Genomic DNA, 27,355 nt, shown 5'->3' with positions numbered 1-27,355 from the left:
TTCAAATGTCTTCTCAAAAACTAATTTTACACAAGATCCACTCGGATATATGCATGCAGTACATTCTATTTGTTAAATTAACCTCTGAACTATCGTATAGTTATATCTCTGTTACAATTGTAGTCACTCACAACTCCGTATTTCACAGACCGCAGGGTTGCTGATTATGTTTCGGCTGAAATAAACGAAAGATCAGGAATCAATCGAGAATATCGTGCTTTTGGCACTGTTTTCAGCTTTTTATGCTGTTGTACTATATTCAGTTGTATTATATATACTGTTGTATTATTAATTATGTTATATGATATATCGATGTGTGGTTTTCTATTCTTCAATTTTGTTTCATCTTTTATTTTGTGTTTGTTTCATGTTTTTTTTTTGTTAGCAATATTTTATTGATAGGTACAATATAGATATAAATAACTTCTGATAAAAGGAAAGAAAAGAAAAGAAGAATAATTTGAAACCATGAATCATTCACTGGGTGGATTAAAAGTAGTTGAGGAACATCAGGCTTAAGGCCAAAACTATGTTTGAAAGGAGCCTGGAATTATTCATCAGGATTCAAGACATTTTACCCCATCGGCAAAATCTTTCAAAATTCATCAAGCCAAAACCTATCTGGGGCTCTATGAGTATAATGGAACTAAAGATAAATTTGTTCAAGACTAAAAATTATCATAATTTTTTTTTATTGTTCTGCCATAACTGGATGTTGTAAGTTGGAGATTGGTCAAAATTGGTGGAGGAGGGGGAAGGGGAGGGGGGAGGGGTGGTGGGGAAGTGGAGGAGAAGAAGTGTGGTTGTTGTATAAAGTTAGTAGAGGGTCATGCCAGTGGTGTGATGGTTGATAATTGGGAAGGGGGAAGGGGGTGGGAGATATTGATGGCAAGGGCTGAGTGATAGTGGCCGGGGCAGTGTGAGTGATGCTGGGGGAAGGTTGGGGGGTGAGGGTAATGATTGATAATTGGGAAAGAAATGGGAGAAACTAGTGGAAGGGAAGAGTGGTAGAGGCCTGGCAGTGTGAGGGATGGGGGGTGGGTTGATGGGGATGGTGGTTGATAATTGGGATGGGGGTGGGGAGGAATTGCTGACATGAGAAATTGGTGGCAAGGGAGGATTAATATAGTGGCAGGACAGGAAGAACGATGGCAGGAGCCGATGATGAACAATTGTGAAGGGGTGGCTGGAGAAATTGATATGGCAGGAGAAATTGATGGCAATTATAGGGAAAAGTAAATAGCATCATAATCAAATACTTTCTGTCTGTACCCTCTCCATCCAGGAAATTCTCAGCACGTGTCGGAGGATGGGTCGCCGGCGGCGTCCGAGAGCAACGAGAGCGCCACGGTGGCTGGGTCGGAGGTCAACATCCTCCTGCTGATACTGCACGGCGGGAACGTCCTGGACGGCATGCAGGATCCGGCCGCCAAGAACAGCGACATAAACACATTCAAGGCTGCATTCGATGCCGTCATCCCGGCGCATTTTCCAGTCGCCCAAGGGAGGCTAGCCTTCCGGATGGTTCCCTGTCCCTCGACCTGTTGCGAAGTCTTGTCTCTACTCTCAAAGTAAGAAAGTACAGCGTGATGATATTCATGTTGAGAGCGTGGTGGCCAATTGGCTAAGGCGTCGGACTCGTGATCCAAGGATTGCTGGTTCGATTCATGCCTAGTTCATTACGTTGTGTCCTTGGGCAAGATGCTTTATCTCACTTGCCTCTCTCCACCCAGGGGGGAAATGGGTACCTGTGAGGTAACTTGTCATTGGGCGCAGTATATAACTGCAGCCGCCTGGAGGGATTTTCTCTGGGACAGGTTATCATTGACCAGGGGTAATATAACCTCTGTAAAGCGCTTTGAGACCTATCGCTGGTGTAAAGCGCTATATAAAAATCAAATATTATTATATATTATTATGATTCATGTTTGAGAACTTTCTCCAGTGTCGCTTCAGCAGGTTTCACCAAAAGTTCGGGTTAACGGGCACAGGATCGTGCTAGGTGCTCAACACCCCGAGCATTAATCCGAGTGATGCGTGACCTCACACTGCGTGCTCTGGCTGATAACATTATAATAGCATGCAATATCGATACAGACTACATGTGATAGAAAACATAAATAATGTGTTACCTGCATGCATACAGACCTGTGCTTGGTACAAAAAGACTACACAGGGCTAAGTAGACATATTAGTTTTTGTTCATCAAATGTTTTAATCAAGTCATCGTGAAGTGAAGAAACTGCCCACGGTTAAAGTCATATGCGTGTTTGAGACCAGACTGTTGTTTTTTCCTTTGACAATTTGCAAAATGATTGTTTGCTCGAGCGTCACTGCAATCTTAAAGTCCCTTCAGAAAGTCAGTTGAGTCTGTGTGGAAGGTTCACATAATTTATGTCCTGTCTTAAGTACAACTTTATAAGATTTGAAAATGCTTCTACAGCAGATGTGTCATAGCATTAATCCAATGGCTTAGCTAGACTCCTTATTGTTTAAGGGGGTCCCAAAGCTTTACCAGGGGGCAGGCAGAACCTATTTTCAAAAGAAAACAACCTGACCATTATTTTTTATGGGGGGGGGGGGGGGAAAGCGGAGAAGCAAGTAAGTGTCACTGTCGGTATCATAGCCTGTACTATAGCTTGCATATAACTTTTGTTTGCGTGACTTTTTTTCCACTCATCAAGAGTGTTGCGTGTATGTATGTATGCATGCGTTTGTTTTGTATTCTGACCGAGGACTTGAACAAAAGAATTCCAGGTCCTCGGTTGTGATTTCTAAAGAATCACCACGTCCTCGGAAGAATTCTTTTGTATGGGATATTGTTAAGGTTAGGGTACGTGGATTTGAACAATGGAAAATAGAATGGGGTCCTCGGTCTGAATGTAAAAAAACATGTTTGTGTGTGTGTGTGTGTGTATGTATGTGTGCTTGGGCATGGTTTGAGATACTATAGATATTTTCCTTTGAGGTTGTCAAACCCTTGATGTAATTAGTTATACAGTGTTGAATACTTAATCATTTTCAGGATATAACCCATTCTTCTTCAGAAGATAACATCTTTGTTTTCTTGTGTGTGCATACACTTGAGATACATTTGTGTGGGGCACCATCAAGATGCCTTATACAGTCTTGAAAATACCATAATCCTTATAATCTCCCTCAGTTTTATGACCCAAGGCATCGGTTTGGTACTCAATAATAGTCTGATTAAAGTGGAAGTGAGACAATGCTAATTGGCTGGCAAATGTTATCTCTGAAAGCTACATCCCGACATTAGAGTGAAGTACTGAGTGCATGCAAATATAACATTTTATCTTCATCTCTCTATTAAAAAAAATAATAATAATAATAAAAAAAAAATAAAATAAAACAGAATAAAAGAAAATGAAATAATTTTGCAATGTGCCCAGTCTAAGTCATGTTTATTTTTGATATATTTTCATTTATTTCTTTCCAGTTTTCTAAATACTTTAATTATTACCTTGTTTCTTTGCTCTACAGGTTAAGTCCCAGGACTTACAGTAACCAGTCCTACGTAGCCGAGAGGAGTTTCCCCTTTGCCTGTGTCGATTCCGTTCCGCTGGACGCTATTCCGATCCTAGCTACCTCATCGGCCGAGTACACCGAAGTCATAAGCACCACGGTAACCAAGATGAACATCGTGTATCAAGAGTTCTTAAAGTCTGAAGAAGGACAGCACTTCAATGGAGAGGTAATTAGCTTTATAAATCCAAGCAGCTTTGATTCTAATCTTTGAGAGGTTTCGCACGACATTTATGCTTTCGTTTAGAATTAGGCAGGCGTTATACTACTACTACTACAAGTGTTCATCAAAGAGGTATGGCATTGGATTAAAGATTGAAAGTGAGGTAGGCAATTTATATGCAATAAAACAAAGAAGAAACCTTGCAGTAGAGTGGTAGATATCACATTAAAAGGTCCCTATGGTGACGGTAATAGTATTAAGATGTCAGTGAATGTAAGCATTTGGGACATTAAAAACTTTCAACAAAGAGCGAGGCATTATGAGACATGATCAAAGAGAGCCAAAAAAGAACCGTTAACAAAATGCTTAATGCAGAATAAGCTTTTGTAGGTAACTAACAGTTTGATCCTCGCAGGTTCTTCTACAGAGGCTAACAGTTAGCATCTGAAGAAGAGTTACCAAAATTAATATTCCCCCCCCCCCCAAAGTGGTTTGTTCTTCTACTAACATTTTATATTTTCCGAAAAAACAGCGGCAATAAAAAGAATTTGCTGCAAAAAATAACAAAAGAAAAAATAAAGGAAAAAATAGACATGAGAAACAGAAATAATCCACAAAACCATCTCAAAAACAATGAAAACTTTGCTCCAGGAAACAGACAAAAAAAAAAAAAAAAAGATGGAGAAAAAAGGAGGAAATAACCCCAAAAACCATCTCAGGTAACATCTGCCTGTACTCAAAGTTCAAGCTGATTGTAATCTTCATTTTCCTTCTTTGGTTTGTTGTGCAGCTGAAATTGTTTTTGTGGACTGGGGCTACATTAACCTACCTATTTAGGCCCACGTTGATTGATCGTAGATAAATTTCGAGAGACGGAAGCGAAAAACGGTTTTTCGAATCAGTTAACCCCGTATCCACGATGTCCTGTTTGTTACATAATCTAGAATCGTTCTAATCTACAATCACTGGAGGCCGAAAGTGTGATGACTGTCTTTGCGAAAGCTGTTTACCTGTAAACACGTAATGCGATACTGACTTAAATTCTTTAGCATTTCATTTAAAGCAAAAAAAAGGGGTGTGGGAGACAATTTCAAACATCGTGATTTGCTTCCCACGATGCGTCTCGATTTGTTCTCTTGGAAAAGTGATTAAAAATATAAATACAGTGAAGAAATCTCTGAGCTGAGATATTATTGTTGTAATTGAATATTGAAGTATGGATATCATGTAGAAGTCATACTGTCAAAGTCATGAAGTCTGAATTTATTCTGTAACAAAATTCAGCAAAGACCTTAAAGGGTGTGAAGACTCGCACAAAAAGAAACGTCTAATGCCGGTAATCTGACCTAGTTTCGAATGAGGTGTAACAGAAGTGTTAGACACCATCATCGATCCCAGAAAATACACATGCAGCTTGCTACCGTCGGTAATGAGACACTAGTGTACAGTCAGTACGTACAGCTGCGGTCAATACCCACAGCACAGTGAATAAACGATACAGCGATGGACATCTCAGGTCCAGCTAAAGATAACAAGGTATCACGTTTCATTACTGTCTGCATTTTGTAGCGACACGAACAAAACGTCACTTGCAAGCAACAGAAAGTTAACTTTTTCAGATGGCCGCACACTGATTGGGGCAAGTCTTCAATGCCTTTAAAGGTAATAGAATTTGTAAGAATAGTCCAATGGTTGTTAAATTTTTCATAAAAATGTTTCTCGTGGAGTAAAAAGGGTACCACAATCTAAGAATTCAGTGAAAATTTTGAATTCAATTCCAGTCTACCATTATTTGCAAAAAATGATAGTTGAAAGTTGTCACATAAATGTGTACCATTTTAAGTATAATTTAAAACTAAGTTGCAATATTCTTTTAATCATTTTTAATCACTCAAGGGACCATTCAGACTAGTTTCTGGTTTCTCATTTTGAAGACAGTTTTAATCATGTAATTTCATAAGTTTTGGGTAATATCTTTCAACCTTTTTGACTGTTAATATGTTGAAGAAATTAAATTCATCTGCAAAGAAAATGTCCGTAATCAATCAAGTTGAGACATGCTTCTAAATATCTCTGCTGGCTGTAAGCCAGGTGAGGAAATCGAATGAACCCTTGTCGACGCTGACAAATGTGTTGCTGACAGAATTGTCAATGTTGTTTATTGATAACATTCACTGTGCTAGTAAACACTCAGATGAGGCTATTGAAATGAATTTTTATGTAATTTAAGAAAAAAAATGTTATACTTGTGGTTTGTTTGGTTATGGGATAGGTAAACTTTATCAATGGCATAATAATGGATTGTCTGGTCAATCAAAGGTGGTTTTATAGTGTGAAAGATTTTTCTTACTTTTGTTATGCTAATGAAATTCAAATTATGTGTTCAGTGGCAAGTGTAGTTAATTATTATGGTTTAATCAATTATGTGTCTCTGTGCTCTCATAAAACCATGGAGTCATTATGTTCATTAAGTTCTTTTCCTTTATAGGTCTTGAGTTTTGTAGACCATACATTTTCATGCTTTTATTGTTTGTATCAGTTAGACAATAAAGAAGTCAATATAAGTCTATGGAAACCATATATATATCTGGAGGTGTTCGTTTGTTTTTCGTTTTTTCTTTCGGTAAACTAAAGCCATATACATAGGTCACAGTGTTGTCTTCCGTGGTGTACCCACAAATAGTAAAAGACCATCCCTGAATCAATTCCCAAACAGTCAATACACTCACACAAAACTGCTGTGCACTAACACAACTGAATGTAACTAACATTTACGTTCCTGTATCATCTATTGTCTGCTTTTACAGGTGTGTGTCGTGGGTGATTGCATGGGTGCCATCCTGGGCTACGACGCCATATGCAGGGGTTCGTATCCAGCCCCCAGCAGATCCAGCACGGCCACTTTCCATTCCTCGAGTGGGGAGACGCTCCCTCAGCTGTCCATAAGCAAGACGGCGAGCATGTCGTCGACGCTGGGCTCCATGGAGAACGACGTCTCGAACAAGCACAGCATGAGCAGCAATGACATCGAGGGCATGAACGAGGTCGTGCGACGGAGGAACCTGGACCACGTCCCCCGGCTGGGATTGGAAGCCACCAAACGTTACTCTTCCCCAACATTTCATTCCATCGAGTACGACACGGCCGACGAACAACGGCGTTACAGTCAGACCAGCATCACCTCGGATATGATGGTTCCCAGACTGGAATTCGAAGTTGTTCATTTCTTCTCGTTTGGATCCCCCCTCGGTTTGGTTCTAGCGTACAGGGACTCCATACAAGATGTCAAGTCAGGTGGGTTCATTTTCACAGCAGTTTTTCACTTTCTCTTTTTTTACTTTTAAAGAATTAAACAGTTTTGTGCCAGCCGTATTTTGCATTGGGGATGTTGCTGCTTGAATCATCCAGAACCAATCCATGTGATATTCATTCGAGTGATGGGGTTGTTCTCCGACGTCCAAGAGTATAATGGTAAAACTTGAAAGTCTTGCCTTCAGTGTTACATCAAATCGTTCTCATAGAAACGTGGCAAGGAATCACTAAGTCCTTCAGTTTTCCAGGTTTGAGGCATTTCTTACGTTTTTCTTGTCCGAGCATTTTTTTTTTTTTTTCTCCCTAAAGCAGTAACCTTGTCTTTCTCTTTTCTTATCAGCCCTGCCTCCCAAACCAGTCTGTTACCAGATGTACAACCTCTTTCACAGGACTGACCCCTCAGCCATGAGGATAGAACCCTTAATAGCTGCCAAATTCTCTCTCCTGCCACCTGCATCGATCCCTCGATATCAGAAGTTTCCCCTCGGGGATGGCCATTCTCACGATTTGTGTAAGTCAAATCATAAATTGAATTTTTCCATCGGGTGACCTTTATTCTAGAGTCGGTAAACGTTGAAATATTAATAAATGAAGCTCACAGTCTGAGATGAAAACTAAACATAACATCCAAGTTTTGACTCTGAATTTCATTACTTTCCCCAATTTTCTCAAAAGTATCCTGAGGTGAAAACTTGACTAGGAGCTTACTAAGGCACTATGTCAAAATGTCCGACACGCTAGGGGCCTGCAGGACCTCTGCAGCCATGTTGCGTAAGATGTAGTCTTTTGTGCTCGGTGATTTCAATCAAACAGCACCGCTGATCTGCAGAGCTAATCCCCATTGAAACTTGTTCGATATAGCTGTAGTCTTTGCTGCAGCAGTGATGTTCTACATGGTGCCTAAACAATTTTTTTTTTTTAAAAGCAGTGAAAATAAGGTCTAGAATAGGAATCAAATCAGAGACCCCAAGAAAACAATCTGTTCTGTGTTCTACCTACTAAAACTATCCAGCCGTTTGTTGATACTAATTCCTATATAGCAATTTCTTTGCTGGTGGTACCGGCCAGAAGTCCCAGTACCATTTTATGATTCTGTTACTAGAGTTTTTACAAGTCACTTACAGTTGATCCAACCTTGGGAGAGCAGAAGAATTTGATCTTCAAGAAAACTTCTGCTCTGTAATATATTTTTGTGGGAATAAGTCATGGGTAGAAGATAATCGAAAAAGTTTGGAAAACATGATAGAAATTAGGTGTGAAAGTTCTGCTCTTTAATAATATGTTTTTTTTTTAATAAATCATAAATAGCAAGCTGAACAAAAAAGTTTGGAAAACATGATAGAAATTTGGAGTGAAATTTTTTTCAAAAGAAATCAAACATGATAGAAATTTGGAGTGAAAATTCTGCTCTATAATATGTTTTTTTTAATAAATCATAAATAGAAAGCTGAACAATAAAGTTTGGGAAACATGATAGAAATTCGGAGTGAAAATTCTCCTCTTTAAATATGTTTTTGTTTTAATAAATCATAAATAGAAAGCTGAACAAAAAAGTTTGGAAAACATGATAGAAATTTGAAGTGACATTTTTTTCAAAAAAATGATGAACTTTCTGTCATTGCTTTTATCATCAACAACAATCGATTTACCTTGATATTGAACAACAATCAGTTTTACCTTTATATGAAATTGCTTCTGGTAAATCTCTTCTGGTAATATTTCAAAATTCCATCTTCCACTTCTCCTTCAGTCGACTGTGTCAGCTCTAACGACGTCCTCTTCTCCGAGTGTCATCAAGAACCTGGGCTCTCTCCTCCGCCAGGCGCCCGTAGCAGCACTCTAGCATCTTCAAGCTCCGAAGGGGGAGATTGCGAAGGTACGTCCCGAGGGGAAAAGCTGCATTTTTGAGTTCAACTTTTAAATTTTGGCATTTTTTTTTTGTCTTGTTATAATAATGTGATATCGGAAATATCAACTGAGGGAAGACCCACAGCAATTCTTTCACAAAATTCCCTTTTCCCTGCGCTCTCAAGAGTTGCAAAAAGAAAGTACATTTCGGTTCAGTCTCGAAATCTGCAGCTGAACTCAGAAGCACCCATTTAACCGCAAGAAGTTCTTCTGGGTGGTTAGATGTATGTTATGAGTTCATTTAGAAGTCTAGTAGGATTAAGTCATGATTATTGCACTTTTTGATGTGTGTGCGCTAAGTTAAACATGGTCTTATTGGGAAGGGGCTAGTCCACAAAATAAAAATAAAAAAATATTGAAAATAAACTAAAATTGCAAAAATTTATTTATTATTTATACAACTAATCACTGTGGCACACATGCAGGCCTTTAATATTATTTCTTCGAGTTTTTAACCACTCCCAAATAAAACTAATGAAATAAAAAGAAAAATATATAAATTAATAAATTGTAACACAATATACAAGACTTTGTGATGTCATCAAGGAATTTCATCATCTGATATCTAAACGCCACCCGAGTTAAAAATATTTGTTTTTTCTCATTTCTTCATTAACAGCCTTGTTCTATTTCCTGCAAACGAAATGGTGGGGTTGTAAAAGGCTTGATTACGCCCTCTATTGCCCGGAGGCCCTCCAAGCTTTCCCAACGGGTGCACTGCCCCATCTCTTTCACGCAAGTTATTGGGAATCTACCGATGTAGTGGCTTTCCTTCTTCGGCAGGTTTGTATTTTAAAAAGCTTAATCGTTCGTCTTTTGTTTTGTAAAGCTGTTACCTTCAAAAGTTTTTTCTCACTTACCTGTCTTCACACAACATCTGCACTTTCACTATTTGATAAATCCATGATAACCTTAGGGAAAACATGTACACGAGTTCCCCCTCAGCGTTGCCTTCTTTTCAGCTGTTCTTTGTCTCTCAGGTATTGAAGTAAGATAATTCTATTTTCCTCTCAAATGGTACTTGAATCCTACACAGAAATGAGTATGTATCATAGAGGTAGTGTACAGAGCTTTGTGTATTGCTGGTATGATGTAATCTCTTACTGTGCCAAGAAGCAAGCAATATCCCTTCTTGTATTTACCATTGTCTGTTTGCTATCTTAAAATCTTAAAACAAAATTTTAAGAAATATGAGAAATTTTATCACAGGTAAACATTTTGTTGTATAATAAAATAAACAGGATGTAGTTGTTAAACAGTTCTGTTAGATTTAAACAAACCAGAGAGAAAGAAAAGCACAAATACTCTATAAGCTGATCTCTGTCCAAATTAAGAAAAAAAGACAAAGCAGAATTTCTGGTCATAGAAAGTTTAAATGTAAAACATGTTTTTCATTACTCTGCTGGATAAATTGGTTTTTTTTTGTTTGTTTAGTTACCTTGAAAAACCTGAGAGTATGTATGAACTATGTAGCGTTTCATCCTACAACAGAGCTCCTAAATACTCAATTGTTATGAAAACTGTGCCATTTCTCTCTTTTGTTTTTGTTTATGTTTAATTGTTTGTTTTAAGATAATTCTTGTTGTTTGTTCTATTGTACGTGGTTGCCAGGTAGAAAATTGACGCACTCTCCAATGCTATTGTTAATTACAGGTGTTCCAACAGGAGACAGTTAGTATCAACACGAGTGACGGCACCACTGTCGCTCTCTTTACTCCATCTCAGCCCAGGGAGAAGTGGCAGAGGAAGAGGACTAGTATGAAGATGAAGGTACTTTCTTATTTGGTTTTTAAACAATGATCTATTGTTTTCCCTGAAATCTGTCCGTCTATAGTATTTGGTCGAGGTCAAATGTCATGAGAGGTCAAAACCTTGGAAAGCTTTTGAAAGGTATAATTCAAGAAGATATGTCTCCCTTAATACATGATGGCAATAATGTTATTGTTGTTTTTGTCAAGGGTCAAAGGTCAATGAAAGTTAGCAGTGGTCAAAATGCAAAAATCTTAAGAGCTCCATATCTCAAAAACAGTAACTTGGACAAAATTTCTTGTAGGTATGATACCATGCTTTCATAATTTTCAATAGGTCTGTCATGTTTAGTGAAGGTCAAAGTTTATGAACAAAAGTGCGAGTAATGACAGTACATGAAACAAACCATATAATGATTTCGTAAGTAATTCCTCAAAATATTCTAAAAGGGAGAAAAATGGTAACCTTTGCTTAGACTTCAGGGAGCTTTTTGCCGACTCCCTCGAGACCTTTTTTTCCCCAATTTTGAGAGTTTTCTTTTTAATTTTGTGGTCAGCATTACAAAATTTTAGATTGCATTTTAGATGGTTACCAGTGTAAATATACTATATAGCAACAAAGGTAGCCTAACACAAAAGCTAAGTAGGAAACTGGTGCCTAGGATCTACAAAACTATAATTTTGCAACTTTGGGCAACACCAGGTTTGCAAACTTGTCGTCAATGTAGGTGATGACTTTTTTTCTCCTCGTATCTATGAATGTAGCAAAGTGTCCATCCAAACCACAGAGGGAAGGATGCCATCATACTAGAGGGCTCACAACAGCTTCTTTCAGGGCGGTTCATGTACAGTAACTGGGACATGGTGACCCTGACAGGGGAGAAAGTAGACCTACATATCATGACCCAACCGCCGCTTGGTGAGTGGGTTTACTTTGGCACAGAGGTCACTAACAGTAGCGGCTGGATCCAGTATATCATCCCAGAGTCCAGGCGGCTCACCCATGGTGTGTACCCTGTCAAGATGGTGGTCAGGTGAGTGTGTTACCCTTTAGTCTTGATGGAGGGGAGGGGGAGAGGGGAGGGGGAGGGGAGGGGGCTGGATCCAGTATATCCTCCTAGAGTCCAGGCGGCTCACCCATGGTGTGTACCCTGTCAAGATGGTGGTCAGGTGAGTGTGTTACCCTTTAGTCTTGATGGAGGGGAGGGGGAGAGGGGAGGGGGAGGGGAGGGGGCTGGATCCAGTATATCCTCCTAGAGTCCAGGCGGCTCACCCATGGTGTGTACCCTGTCAAGATGGTGGTCAGGTGAGTTTCTTGCCCTTTAGTCTTAGGGGGAGGGGAGATGGAGGGGGGACAGGGAGGGGTGAAAGGGAGGGGGGCTGGATCCAGTATATCATCCCAGAGTCCAGGCGGCTCACCCATGGTGTGTACCCTGTCAAGATGGTTGTCAGGTGAGTTTCTTGCCCTTTAGTCTTAGGGGGAGGGGAGATGGAGGGGGGACAGGGAGGGGTGAAAGGGAGGGGTGCTGGATCCAGCATATCATCCCAGAGTCCAGGCGTGGTAATTACTTCTGTTATACATATTTTAAGGAATTAATGAATATGGCAAAAACAAAAGCAAAATTTTTGATAAATATTCAGGGCATGATAATCCTTTGAACAGCTGCAACTTTATTTAGAATACCAGTACATAAGTTTAAGTCAATAAAATCACTGCAAACTGTTAATCAAGTGTATAAACTCTTCTTTGAACATTTCCAACTAGATACGCTGACTTGGTATCAGAGGAAGAAGAACTCCTCAGGGAAGCTAGACATCAAAATAAAGTCACAAAAATCTTTGTATTTTCTCTTTGCATTCAGGGGCGACCACACTTACGCTGACTGTTACCTAACGGTGGTCCCTCCCAGTACGGAGTGCGTGGTTTTTAGCATCGATGGATCCTTCACAGCCAGTGTCTCCATCATGGGTAAAGATCCCAAGGTCAGGGCTGGCGCTGTCGATGTGGTCAGGTAGGTCATATACCCAACTTTGTAATAAATAATGATAGGAAGAGATGGCAATACGTAGCTACCATACATCAATATGTTTGATAGGTGGATATACTCTGTACATCTCTTGTGGTGATTTAGAGGACTCTTGAACTAAGGATTAGATTGTTCCAATCCAGGCCCGGTCTTTATGTTGCGTCCTGGGGCAAGCTGCTTAAATCTTTGTTGCGTCTCTTCACCCAGGTGTGAAAAAGGGAACCTGGGTGTTAAATTTGTAAATATAGTCGAGTGTGCCCCTTTCTGGCTGAACCCTATGAGAAATCCACCCAGGGACACCAAGACATTGCCCCAAGAGAGCTATGCACAATTAGGTGTGTGGGTGTGATAAGTTTAACCAATGACCAGGTTAACTGTTGTAAAGTCGTGTGAGAAGGCCTTGCCTCGGTACCAGACTTCTTAAACCTTGTTGACAAATTAAAATAGTTGATAAGCCGATGAAATTTAGCTTTTCGATTTTTGTAAATGCATGAATTGAAACAAACCAACATTAGTACTTTTAATATCTGGAACTTTTGTCCAACTTAGTAGGATTTGTCACATTCTAAGTTTCATGGTTTGAAGCATAATTCTGCTTTTTTTAATGCTTTTCTTTATGTTTTGGTTTTATTGTTACAGTGGTACTTAACTGATAAAAGTTTGATTCACTTCTGATGCTCCAGATTTGAGATATATCATTTTTACCACATGTCTATCAAGTTCATCATGTGAGTCTGTCACTCCTGATAGGAAGTTTTACAGTTTATTTTGGAATATATTTGTCATCTATGTGTAAGCTATGTGGTGTATTGTTACAACTATTATCAGAATCTATGTTATTTTGGCACCTTACTATATCCAAGTTAAGTTTAATTGCAAGGGTATATCGGACAGATTATGCATTCCCATACACAATGGAATGCACTTGGGATATCCTTCACAAAGAAGAACATTTGCTATGGATATTACCCAGTAAGGATATGGATAGTTGGGTGTAGTTTTGGATTTATGCATGAATATGTAGGCTGTTGCACCCAGTTGGGACAATTTTTTCTATACTGTAGTGTCATGTCCTGCTTCAGTCAGTACGAACAGTATGAATATCATGTTTCTATCAGATTAAGGTTAGTAACTGATTGTACTGACAATATACCAGTGCTTTGAAGCATGATATTGGAGTACAGTTTAGAAAGGTATTAGCATTAGGAAATTGTCCCAACTGGCTGGCTGTTGGATGTATTGTCTGAATATGTATGATGTGTGTCTGAATATGTATGATGTGTGTCTTGGTCCTATGAATATGTATGCTGTGCAAATCTGTGTCATGAGTATGTGAATGAATATGTTTGCCATGTGGGTTTGAAACTAGGTGAATTCTTTCACATTTTAATGCATATCTATTCTGATGTTAATTTAGTCATCAGAATATTCTTTAGTGCAATTGCTCAGGTAAGAATCTGATTGCTTGCATATTCATGAGGGGAAAATTCCTACTAACTGTACATGATTTGTATATGCTTGCTCAGTGTTGCACTAAGAGGAGCACATGTCTTTGCAATCCTGCTGTTGCTAGGCTGTTACAGTAGACTGCCAGGGAGAGCTGAATCCTTATTATTTTTACTGCAATGGCATAAGTTCAATATTCTTTCAACTAATAATATTAGTAACTTTTCAGTTATCCCCAAAACAAGGTAAGGAAAAATTGTACTGGTTTTAGAACTCCTCATTATTAAGTTATTTGCTTTTGGGCCTACCTGCAGAGATGTGAATTAGACCTAGGCTTAAGACCTATCAAAGTTTGCTGTAAGACAGCACATATTAGTTTCTGACAATGAGCTGAAGAAATCAAGTTTAATACTACATGCCTTCTTTAAGGCCTACATTTAGTAGAATGGGGACCCAGTCAGTCTCCTGGTCCTCAAAGGGTCGGTTAGATATTGTTTGCTCCATATAAACAAGCTTACTCTCGGTTCGGAAGTTTGGAAGGGTCAGCCATGCTTAGGTAGATTAGATTGTGTCAGCCCTGTTCTACCTGGGTTTTGAAATCAGGGTAAAGTCTGCAAACATTATCATACTTTAAAATACTATTAATGTGTATGGTGCAGTTAGTATCTTTTCCAAGTGTACCCAAATTATCTTCACCCAAATATCCATACAAAATGTTCTTGTGTCTGAAGGATATCTGCGTAGGAAGTGTGCTCTTTTGTTCGTGGAATTGCAGTTTCTACAGGATTTATCCTTAAAATTAAGCCTAACTGTAACAATGAATGTGTTTTATATGTGGTCTGATACTATGAATATCTATGGATGTGCCCTGGTGTGCCATGATTATCTATGTCATGTGATTTAGCAGAGTGAGTCATTATGTGCGCTATGTCGTTTGATGATATGAATATGTATGGTATGACAATACATGCTATGTGAATTCTTGCAATGAATATGTATATGGTATGTGGTTTGATACTATGAATATTTATGGACATGGTTTGTTGCCATTATTATGTATGTTATGTGAATTGTTGTAATCAATGTAAGATGTGTACAGGGGCATACATTTGGGGGTGGGGGTTGGGTCGAGGTGGTGGCCATACAAGGTGCGGCATTTGTTGCACTGAAGTTGGTCACAAAAACGCTAGTTGTGTCTGAAATTGCTCAACATGCCCCGTCCCCCCCCCCCCCCCATCCTTGAAAGATGATGAATGTAAGCTCCTGAAAGTGTAGATGTTATCATGAAAGATTTGTGGATTTATATTTGGATATATGCACATGGGGAGTCAATGCTGTTAATATGTATCACATGTGTCAATCATGCAATGAATATGTAAATTATGTTCAATTATGTTTTACATATCATCACATAACCTAGCAAAAGCCAATTATAAAGATCGTTTCATTTTCCTCCACAACTCCAGACACTGGCAAGAACTGAATTATTTGATAATCTACGTCACCGCAAGGCCGAGCATGCAGAAAGCTAAAGTGGTGAAGTGGCTGGCGCAGCATAATTTTCCTCACGGTATGGTGTCCTTCTGTGACGGTATCACTACAGACCCTCTACGCCAGAAAGCCAGCTACTTGAAGCATTTGGTGGAGCAGGTAAGACATGCTCTTCTCCATGTTCTCTCTGTCAAATGTCTCAGCAAAAATGATATATCAGTTTGCAATGTAATAAAGAAAGTGTTCTACATAATGCAATGTCCCGGTCACAGCTTTGCAGTGTGGGGATGGGGGGGAGCAGGGGGTAGTGGAGTTCTCAGGGTTAAGCTGAGAGTGAAATGTTGCTTGGTGTTTGGTTAAGGCAGATTATATCTTGAACCAGCTTTTGAAAGGGAACATCCTACTTAGAAAAATAGAACACCAGATGGTTTTTGGCAAAAAGGGATCTAAACTTTGCCAAAAATAACTTTAAAAATTAATTATGAATTGTTTTGTTGGATGACCGTACAGATTTCATTCCCTCAGTTCTTGCTTTTTTTTAAGTTATCTTAAAGTTTTCAAAATGTGTCTTAAAAATAGTATATTATCCAAAACTGGTCCCAGCAAAATTGTGGCAAAGTGGTTAAAAATTACTAAAAAGAAACAAGAATGTTCTGTAATACTGTTCCACCCAAAGACGACTTTTGACTTCTGCAGAGTGTGTTACCGTTTGTTACGTGTTTCTCGCAGACAAAGATATCCATTCATAAAGCTTATGGTTCCAACAAGGACATCTGGGTGTACACATCAGTGAACCTGCAGCCGGCGCAAATATACATCGTTGGGAAAGTTTCCAAAAAATACCAGAATCAAGTGCAGGTCAGCAAAGATTAATTGTATTTTTAGCAAATTGAGGAAGGCGGTTATTATATTCATTTTTAAAACGAGTAAAGAATTTTGCGATTTTTCGGGCATTTCTCGTCTGTATAATATTGGGTAGTGTCTGGGTGATGGAATTATTGTTGAATTGAATCAGTTGGTATGTATGCTTATATACATTCAGCTGTTGCGACAAGTGTGAGAGTTATTCTTCTTGCCATAGAAGTTTGTTTTACCTTCTGTGTGAAGTATGAAAGTTACACATTGCAGCATGGCAACTGTTTCAGAAGAAAGAAGCATGGAAGTCATACTTTCTAGTGTACAAACATGTTTCACTCATATCTTAGGCATGACATTTTTGCATGAAAGTATGGAGGTTGTACTTTCTCAAACTTGTTTCAGCATTTTCAGTGAAGTGTTAAAGTTGTACTTATACTGGCATACAAACCTATTTCAACTGTTGAGTGTATTATGAAAGTTTAACTTGGCCTACTACGGATGTGCACACCTTTCGACTGCCTGTTTTACCTGCAGATGCTTAACACTGGTTACGCAGCCCACCTAGAGCAGTTAGCGGAATGCTCTCGACCAGCTGTTGGCAACTCCCGTTTGATCCTGCGGAGAGGTTGCTTCAGTTTGCCCGGTCAGTTACAGTCGCATCGGCCTGCCAAACAGCCCGCCCACCGGACGGCATCGTACCATGGCACGGCTGCTTCCAGGGCCCTCAAGTCAAAGGATGGGTCCAGCAAGCTAACGAGAGAGGGAAGAATAAGCGAAGGAGACGTGGGCCCAAGTGTCCGATTTGAAGTGTGAAGAGATGGCGGAAAACTTGTTGGACGTTTCACTCTTGAAGCAAAAAAGGATAGCAAATGCTGAAGAAAATTTCTTGAAATCTCTGCAAGCCTTTTAGGCTCGCTTGGAGAAAAGATTTCGTAAACGATCGGGTGAGGATATGAATTCTGAGAAAGGTGATGTTTATCATAAACGGTTGAGATGATAAATGAGTTTGAGAGGAGAGGGGAGAGACATTTGATAGAGACGTTGATATCTGCATTTTTCGACGCAATCTCTCAGCCACGATTCACTCTCATTGGGGCTCAGTACTACTCTGAACGAGAGCGAAATTTTTAGTCAGAGACGACGATGAACGAGACGGTTTGCTTTCAGTGTTGTAGAAATAGAATATGTTGTGTATCCTTGTTTTTAGTCCCAATTTTGATGTATAAAGTTTAAAATGTCTGTAAATGTCTGTGTCTGTCCATAGATTTTTCTATATGGTTTTAATGAGCACAAAAGTTTTAAATACTCCTCGATGTATCTTTTTATACTTAGAATGAGACTGCCAAATGTCGTACCTGTATCATTCTAATCAAATTCATCTTGCGGCAAAACAACAGCTTTTTGGGATGGTGTATTTGTCATCATTGTCAATCAAATCACCTTGTCTATTGTAAGTTGTTGTACACCTGTTACTTTTATTGAACGAGCGGAGAGAGTCTCTCGGAGGATGTCAAATATGCGAGCCATTTGTCACTGCTTTAAACAGATTTTTCAATTTTGCAAGACAATACAGCAAAAAGAACTTGGAAGGCAATAAAATCCTTGTAGGATTGTGACCATGGAATAAGTACAAAAGAAAAAACATTACTAATTAGCATAACAATAGTGAGCTTGTCATCAACAACTAGGTTCCCTTTGCCGATCTAGATTAAGATAAAATTCTGAAATTATCAATTTATAGTGGTTTCTTGCAAGTACCATTACTCTCCTATTTTTTTTAAATGTCCCCAAAATTGTATCCTTTTCAGAAACATGTCTTACAGCACTAGATATTAACATTATCTACAAGGTTTGGTTGTTATGAGTGAGGGCTGTCATGGGGGAAGGGGAGGGGTAGAGATCGAAACTGGTGGGTTGTCATGCCTGATTTTCTTGTTTATTTTCCTCTATCAAGATCTACCGTCAAAAAAGGAAATAAGGCTTGCATCCTGGTTGCTTCGAGTTTTGCTCTGACATTAAAATTAATCTTGTTATGCTAGGCAACTGTAGCTGTGACAAATTTTTACTACTGGACTCATTCTAGCTTTATATTTAGTTTCTGGGCACTGTCAAATAACAAATTTCGAAGACCTGTTGCGCACCGTCGTTGCCCAACAAGGTAAACTCACCTTAAAGGCATTGAAGACTCACCCAAAACAGCGTGCCGCCATCTTTAAAAAGTTAACTTTCTGTTGCTTGCAAGTGAAGGTTTTCTCTTGTCGCTACAAAATGCAGACAGTAATGAAACGTGATACCTTGTTATCTTTAGCTGGACCTGAGATGTCCATAGCTGAATCGTTTGTACACTGTGCTGTGGGTATTGACCTCAGCTGTATGTACTGACTGTACACTAGTGTCTAATTACCGGCGGAAGCAATGTGTGTGTATTTTCTGGGATCGATGGTGGTGTCTAACACTTCTGTTACACCTCATTCGAAACAAGGTCAGATTACCGGCATTAGACGTTTCTTTTTGCGCGAGTCTTCACACCCTTTAACCAAGACATCCAAGTCTGAAACCTATTTATGACACAAAAGATCTTTGTACAATGCTTTTTCCCCGGGCTAGAACATTTCTTTCCAGATCCTGGGTTAACTACAATCTTTAAATTTCCTCTGAGAGGTTGTTTAATCTGAAGGATTTGTGCCTTGTTTGTCAAAATCAAGATATCTCATCTATTGCTTTAAGATTTTACCTTGAAATGCTATACCAATGGTTTGTTCGTACCATATCGACTGTTATGTTTCTTTCAATATTGCCGACCCTGTTGCTCCAAAGATATCAATTACCAAATATGAGCCCTTTTTCATTTGAATGATTCTTGCTGGCACCATTGGCCAAGTGAAATCATAGGTTTTGCTACATACCTACAGGATTATAAGATTTTATAAAATATTACTAAATCTTACAAAAAAAGATATTACACAATCTTATGATTCCTCCTGCACATAGGCAGTACAATTTTAGGTAAAAAGATGAGGAATTAATAAAGTTGTTTCTTTACCTACAATTTTATTTTTTTTATGTGAGCTAAATGATTCCACCCAGACATAGGTAAGTGTGAAAGTATAGGTAGGATTTTTCCTTTATTACCTACAAGGTTTGTAAGGTGAAATAAATCTTATCATTCCACCTGCCGAAAGGTAATGTGAAATTGCAGGTAAGACGAAACTTGCCTACATAGCTACAAGATTAATAGGTGAACAAAATCATTCCACCTAAGATGATGAAGAAATTTGTCAACATGCCTACAGTTACATGGTTAATCAATACCATTGTTAATGACTGAAATATATATTAATCTTACGTATAATTAGAGCTTATGATTAGAGGGTTGAGGGGGTCACCCGAGGGGTTCTAGGGGTACTCCCATCTCACGGAGTGAGAGCTATTGTAGATTAGATTCAGTTTTACAAAATTTTGATCTGTTAAAAAGTTTATTGCTATTTATATTGACAGTTTGAAGATCTGTGTACAATTGACTAGAATATGTTATGAATTTGACTAGAATATGTTATGAATGTGTAGAATCGGCTATTGGGAACATTAATCTGTAGGTTGCGTGGGATTGCTACAAGATGCGGGTCGCTTAAAAAAATATCTTGAAATTTTTTGTCCATATGCAAGACGCTCATTAATAATCTTAAAATCTGCAATTGCTTCATGAAAGCTGACAAAATAAGCACAAAAATGTCAGAAATTATGCTAACCCACAAAAGGGTGCTTTTCATATTAATGAGGCAATGGTGATACAAGAGATGTATTGGTGAACAGGATTATCTGTACCTTGAACATTATGTTATACTGAAGAATTGATGCAGTTCAGTTTTTGTCCAAGGGGGAAGGTAATTAACAAATTTTGCTAGTCTTTTTTCTTGATATTGGTTAACACCAAGTATATAACATTGGATGTGCTTCGAGGAATGAACAAACCTTTTCCTGCTCCTTTCCATTTCCAACACCAATTGGTATTAAGTTTTTTTGGTTACCTCAGGCAGATAACAGGAAAGAGTGTGTTTCTTCATTAAATTGCTGCATTAGTTACCATGTAGCTTTCATTCCTGGCTTTTATTAAGTTTTTGGCCTGCACATATTCGAAAACCTTTTTCCTTTCCTTTTCGTAAGGTCTCGTAAAATTACAGCGGTTATAAAATAAATCCTTAATAGTTTAGTCGACAGCACATACATATATATCTATATATATATGCATACATTTTGCATATATGGCTGAAATTGGTTCTTTCCTTGGTACTGCAATGGTAACGGTAGTCTTTTCTTAATTCTGTGCAAGATCTTTAATTTCCTTCAAATTCACATTTTTTTTCTCCTTTGATGGTGCATTATCTATATTCCTTTCTCTCGCAATGAATTTTTTTGGAAAAAAAAGTTATATAGCAGTTGTTATTAATATTATTTTCGTCATCTCTATGAAAATAGTTTGTACATAATACCATAGTTTGAAGAAAATTTTATTTTTTACACTTCCTTTTGTGAATTCATCCCTATTGTGACTACAAAAAAAGCACCTTTTTAATTTAATTTTAATCGGTTGAAAACAGGTTTGACAAAGAGAAGAGAATATATGCATATTAGTGTTCTTAGTTTGTGTGTAGCCTTGTTGTTGTTGACAATATAAAACTTCACACATTTATTGAAAGCACATTATTAAAATGAACAGAGTATTTTGTGAGTCAAAAAATGCAATGTACATGAACTCGTTGAAACATATATATAGTCTTTTTCTAACTATTTTTCAAGTATTATTTGCACTACAGGCTGATACTGAACTTATTAAAAAAGAATTTCTTTTAAATATGCATTTCAAGATGATCAAGTCCCATTTTCATGACATGAATTAGACTCTTTTTGGGACATTTAGAAAGTAAGCATAACCAGGTATTAATAGTCATTAACATGTTTAACTGTGAAGCTGATGGACCTTCTTGAACCTTTTAAGCTCTGTATATCTCAGTTTGTGTTTCTGAAGTTTTTAACCAGTCATTTTAGTGATCCTGGGGAATCTATTTCCACGAATGAATTGCTGTATTAACCTTGACAGATCAGGTGTCGGTGGCCGGGTTTGGAATGCTGGAAACCTATGTTGAATGAATTTGATTGACCACCAGAAATGATAACTTTGCTTATTAATACTGGTACACTGGTAGGTTAAGAATTACAGAATGTTCTGTTACTACTCACAGATATGTTGTCAGATATGTTGTTGGAATTCCTTTTCTAAATTATTCCTTTCTTGGTATAGTTGTGACTCTATGAACTACCATTTGTTACATGTATTATAATAATGCTCAAACGGATGTTGAAATAATAACTTACTCCTTGATTTGTTCTGTGATGATGATACAACAATTGTATCATGTCAAAATAATATTTTTAACACTGAGAGGTACACACAAAAACTCTTATTTTCATCATTTATTTACAAGATGCATTTTTAAGCTTACTTACAATTATTATACATCATAATTATGAATGACCTTACTCGGCTATCTGACAAACCATGCTTCATTGGGTAGTGCAATGTACATTGTGCACAAACCATGCTCCATTGTTAGACTTTACCCACCACCCTTGGCCAGAGAAATCTGCAAGCAAATCTTAGTATGTTTGGTATGTTTACACAGTTTACAAAACACAAAAACTCAAAATAAGTGTAAAATTTAACAAAAAAGGAGCCAACTTAAGCTTCATAGGAACTTAAATTACAGATTAACAACAAATACAGAAAATAATTCTATATACACAGTATTTAAACATCCTATCACACAACTACAAATGTGTGAAAAAAGTCCCCAGTCTACAAGTATCTGGTTTTCATTGTTCCTTCAGTCAAATAATTTTCCCTTTCAGTGGAATCTTGACGACAACAAACAATATAGTGTGACAACCAATCATGTCACCTCATCCGAATGAACTCACAAAATAATTCTTTAAATCATCATCTCATCCTCCTCCTCAATTAAACGTTCCTCTAAGAGTAGAGATCTTCTCTATCGCTCCCTATCTCTGCTTCCTCCAGTGAACTGAAGTTTAAGAAGTGAGATGGTCGGTGGACCTCGTGGTAGAATTCTTTGGGGTTCTGCAGCTGAAGGTCATATCTCATGTTCGCGTCGTGACGGACACCTAAATGGGGAAAAAAAACGATGGTGTGAATAATTATGCAAATAATTATGCAAATGATCAAATCACAAAATATTTCCATATGTACATTCCTTTAACAAAAATAATTGATGCAAACTTGGTTGAGTTGAATAGGAGTCGATAGTTCCAAAAATAGTGTTAAGTATCATTTGTGACTTACCCATAAAGTTATAATTCCAGGAGCCCTGGCCAGGGACCATAAAGAAACCCAGGAATCGATCCGATAGTAACATCTGGACCCTCTCATAGTGCGAGGGCATGTAACCCTTGGGGTTGTTACCTTTGTCCGTGTTCTGACGACCCCACTCGAACCCGCTCGGGGTCAGCTTGTAGGCTGTCAGGGAGCACGAACCTGGAGTAAAACTTTATACAAGGGAAAAAATAATGGAAAAACTTGTCAAGCTGTTTTCAGAATGAACCACACAGCATTGGAGACACTGAAGGGACAAATTTAGATATATATATATATATAATGTACTTTCTTTGTGTCTTCCAAAACCAATGGTTTAGATCAAGAAAGAAAGCAAAAGAAAGTGATGGCTTTCTATCTGCAAGCGTGTTGGCAGATCAGCCATGGTGAAGACTAACCTGCTAAGCTTTTGCTTGCATTTGTCACCAAGAGGATTAATTGAGCATACCACCACTCCTGACATAAGATTACTACAAGATTTAAGGTAAACTGATTAGAACACTCTGAACTCTGATTAGAACATGTGGCCATGATTAATCATGAAAGTCCCAACACCTTATAAACATAACTACTGGGTCCTTCACTTTCTTCTTGGTGACAATGCCTGTTGTACATCGCTAATGTCGTTGGTAAGGATCAAAACTAACGAGGCACGAGTTTGCCATACAGTTTGCAATACCACCCGGCACACATCACAGCCATACAAACTGGCCTTTGGTAGATTGCTCATGCACAAAATGAAAAAAAAATAGTAGTACATGCCACTCCCTACGATAACAGTGCCACTCCTTGCCTGAAATCATCATGGCAGCAAATTTTGTCTATTGATCTAGGTCACAAACTAACCAGACCCTGTTACTTCAGGAGTTCAGTTAAGCTTCTACTCTCAGCGATCAACCCCTTCCATTTCTCACCTGCATGTAATGATGATGGTCTTCTCTCCCTCCCAAGACGGGTTGTCCGCCATGATCTTGGCGTGGGTCGTGACGTCCTGAGGCGACAGCTGGGGTAACTCGTTAGGTTGTGTGTGGATCCACCCGAGAGGTTCCATGTCCTGCATTGTACAATCAAAATGACCCATGATATGAAATCCCTGGCATAATCATAATAAAATAGCAAGTAGGATTAATTCCAAACAGAAGATAAAAGGCCAATGTGACTACAGGTGACCTGTACTTCTAATAATCTTCTCCATCCTTCCCCCATCCCCACCCACATCCCCTATCCCCACCCCCTATCCCCACCCACATCCCCACCCACATCCCCTACCCTTTTTGTTTATGATATTATTACAAACTGAAAGCACTGGCCTTTTTCAAGAAAAATGATGAAAGCAAGCAAGAAAATGTCCTTACCTGAAGGTATTCATGGTCTGGTAGCTGGTTGGGTAGATGCACCGTCTGATGGGTACCCCACTGAGGAACCATGACCACACAACAGATCTCCTTCACCTGAGGGTTGTCAGGGGGGCTGATCCCGTAGAGGTACCCTGCAATCTGTAAACAACAGAAAGACTAAAGTCAGATATCAGCTCACTCAATGATCCCACATAGATCTCTGTGTCAGGATTGGCGAAGAGGGGGGGGGAGAGGTGGGGTGTTTGAGGGGGGTATTCAAATATGATTATGAATTACATGGCGTGGTCAGAGTAGTGCTGAGCTTACAACACAATGCAAAATATTGCTTTTTAAGTCCAATTTCCAAAGTTTGACTTTCAGATGGGTATCAAAATTAAATCTTTATAACTCCTCAGAGCAGGATCTTACCTGAGCCCTGAGATCGGATATGATGATGAATTTCTTGAGGACGTTCTTTGGTAAGATGTAGGTGTAGCCCGTCTCTTTGATGTCGTCGGAGGAGACGTAGATGTGGTTGGTTCGGAGATGGAGGTTGGTAGCCGAGATGGCCCTGACTCGCCACTCGGTCTTGGACGAGAACGTTGCCGTCTCGTAGTTACTTGTGGTGGATGTGATGATCTCATCGCCTGCAGGAGCAGTGCAATATACATACATCAAATATAATAACAACAGATGAAATATAAATAAAGCACATAAAATACGTCTACGTCAAATATATAACTCCAGGCTAATAAAACTATTCGTGGATTAGCTAGACGAAAATAATCTAGATCATTTACAAAATTAAAATAAATGGTAAAATACAAGGTGCACAGGGACCGAGGAAGAAGATTAAGTAACTTCATCTGTTTATTTGAGTCCCCCAACTAGCTAGCATATTTATGCGAGTCCAGCCAATAACCTGATCCTCATTAGCAAACTTTTTTCCAATACAGACAAGTTTGTGTCCCACAGTGAAACTTTTTACATTCGTGTCATTTCCAGTCCTTTGAATGAAGGTTTAATGTCTAAATTTTCATCATTCCTTGTGTGATATCGATGGGGAATGTAGTCAGAATAATGACCCAACTGCAATATGCAAATTGTATCCATGACGACACTTCTCTCCAGACATACCGTGTTTGTTGACTGTCCTGGTTGTGGTAGCTGTCAGCTGGGACTGTTCCTTGGTCTGCTTCTCAATCTCGGCAATCTGCTGCCTCTGCTGAGACGGGGCCGATATCTCCATACCGAGGATGATGTCACGAATCTCAGACTGGGTCAAGGAAGCTACATTTACACTGAAATAGACACATAGGGCAATTATGGATCATTACATCATTGATCATTTTAATTAACACCCCTCCTTCCTAGCCAAAATCACCTCCATTCTCCCTCTGTCTCTCCAACACTTAGTGATGATAAGGTTCCCTTACCAGATAATTCTTTGTCCCATTACCCCCATCCCCTCGCTCCAAACACCCCTGCAAGCACCTCTTTCCTGCACACAATCACTTTCTACTTACCAAAGCCAGACACTGGGGTAATATTTCACTGCCCCCCCTTCTCTCTCCTCGACTTTCAAACTATTCTTTTTCACAAGTCGACATTGGTGAGGTCTGTCTAGCGGAAACCCATCCGACCAACCCCATACCAATTCCAGCCCACCATGCCATTCCCTAACTTGTCATTCTTGCCAGTCCACAGCAAGAGTTGAAGTCTTTCACTACCAGCAGCCCCAATGATCCCCCTCTCTACCCTACCCCATACTCCCCAACCCCACCCCCCATTTTTGCAATACCTATGACACTCACTTGTTTTTCTTGCCATAGTCGGCCAGGATGAGGTCCTTCAGTGCTACCTCCACTTTGATCCACTCTTCGTCTGTCAGGGTCGGCCAGATGTGATGAGCCTCCGTCACGGTGGTCTTGTCCGGTTTCAGAATCACCTTGGTTCTGTCGTTGTTCACGTGAAGCGCCCGCAGGATGAGGATGAGACGAGAGAATGCCTGGATAGGGTAAGAAAGATCACATAGACTTGAACTGTGACATTAAGACTGAGACCGAGAGACAAATGCTCTAGAAGTTACCATCGCCTCAAGTATGGTACTAAATATTCACTTTATAGTACTAAATGGTAATAATGTACTTTATGGTACTAAATATTTTATTCACTTTTTTGTACTTTGTGGTACTAACTATTCACTTTATAGTACTAAAGTACTTTATGGTACTAAATATTCATTGTAGACAAACCATGGAATGTTTGTTGTCCCAGCATTTAGCCAGTTCTGCAACCACGGAGAGGCCACAGAACAACGATAGCAGCTGGATCTTGATCTAGCATTGAAATCGAGCAGAACACCAGCTATATGCAAGCTGGGCTGTAGATACCTAACAATGCATTCTCAAATGTTTTAGGCGACCCACATCTTGTAGCAATCCCACGCAACTTCCAGATTAATGTACCCAATAGCCGATTCTACAAATTCATAACATATTCTAGTCAATTGTACACAGATCTTCAAACTTGAGAAACTGACTCAACAATCAACCATAGCTCGTACCCGGTGAGATGAGAGTACCCCTAGAACCCCTGGGGTGACCCCCTCATCCTTCTTATCACAAGAAAGGCTATTTCTCAGAACTCGAGAACAGAACTGCCTATTTTCAATAAATTCCACTTTAAAGGTTTTTAACTTGTCTAGAAGTCATTTTTCTTCCTTCTTTTCTAGTCAGGGGGAGGGGTGGATGTGGGGGAGGGAGTACAGAGTGGGAACACTGTTTGAATTTAAAGCCACCCTATGGTATAGAAAACTCCAGAATCCTTATGTGGCATATGCAATAGCTGTAGTGATCAAGGGCTGTGGGAAGGCTTTTCAACCGACTCAATTATTCTCCAAATTTTCAGGAGTTAATAATCATCTCAAGTAACAGACTTTTCAGAATTCAAATGTGAAGAAAAGACACTGCATTACAAACAGCAAAAAATAAAATTACTCGGGCAAGAACTGCTGTCTCAATAAATCCCAGTTTAAAGAGTTTCAAGTTTGTCTGTCAACAATGGTAAGACATAACCTCCAGACTGATTTTATCCAATTCAGTCGATAAAATTTTTTAAGAGAGATTTCTGAG

The 27,355-nt window shown here is 39.0% G+C and overlaps 2 protein-coding genes across 5 annotated transcripts in view; one reads left to right on the top strand and one right to left on the bottom strand.

Annotated features, from left to right (window-relative positions):
* The window catches only part of LOC139981688 (membrane-associated phosphatidylinositol transfer protein 2-like), a 104,583-nt gene extending 82,156 nt beyond the window's left edge, over positions 1–22,427 (top strand). For all 4 annotated transcript variants that reach the window (XM_071994286.1, XM_071994285.1, XM_071994287.1 and 1 more), the window contains 12 exons: positions 1,286–1,571; positions 3,502–3,712; positions 6,514–7,000; positions 7,359–7,529; positions 8,769–8,894; positions 9,546–9,709; positions 10,580–10,696; positions 11,440–11,708; positions 12,537–12,686; positions 15,614–15,797; positions 16,368–16,496; positions 17,031–22,427. In XM_071994286.1, coding sequence (XP_071850387.1) covers positions 1,286–1,571; positions 3,502–3,712; positions 6,514–7,000; positions 7,359–7,529; positions 8,769–8,894; positions 9,546–9,709; positions 10,580–10,696; positions 11,440–11,708; positions 12,537–12,686; positions 15,614–15,797; positions 16,368–16,496; positions 17,031–17,309 — 2,573 coding nt within the window. In that variant the 3' untranslated portion in view covers positions 17,310–22,427. The remainder of the gene's footprint in view (positions 1–1,285; positions 1,572–3,501; positions 3,713–6,513; positions 7,001–7,358; positions 7,530–8,768; positions 8,895–9,545; positions 9,710–10,579; positions 10,697–11,439; positions 11,709–12,536; positions 12,687–15,613; positions 15,798–16,367; positions 16,497–17,030) is intronic.
* The window catches only part of LOC139981686 (pre-mRNA-processing-splicing factor 8), a 37,730-nt gene continuing 31,499 nt past the window's right edge, over positions 21,125–27,355 (bottom strand). The window contains exons 36-42 of the mRNA XM_071994284.1: positions 26,036–26,229; positions 25,359–25,522; positions 24,651–24,868; positions 24,240–24,380; positions 23,799–23,938; positions 22,855–23,057; positions 21,125–22,676 (exon numbers count right to left, since the gene is read on the bottom strand). Of these exons, the coding sequence (XP_071850385.1) occupies positions 22,525–22,676; positions 22,855–23,057; positions 23,799–23,938; positions 24,240–24,380; positions 24,651–24,868; positions 25,359–25,522; positions 26,036–26,229 (1,212 nt within the window). The 3' untranslated portion in view covers positions 21,125–22,524. The remainder of the gene's footprint in view (positions 22,677–22,854; positions 23,058–23,798; positions 23,939–24,239; positions 24,381–24,650; positions 24,869–25,358; positions 25,523–26,035; positions 26,230–27,355) is intronic.

This window comes from Apostichopus japonicus, chromosome 15 (genome assembly GCF_037975245.1).
Source record: "Apostichopus japonicus isolate 1M-3 chromosome 15, ASM3797524v1, whole genome shotgun sequence".
Taxonomy (NCBI): Eukaryota; Metazoa; Echinodermata; class Holothuroidea; order Aspidochirotida; family Stichopodidae; genus Apostichopus; species Apostichopus japonicus.
Note: the sequence above shows the minus strand (reverse complement) of the source record. Positions and strands in the feature narration are given on the sequence as shown.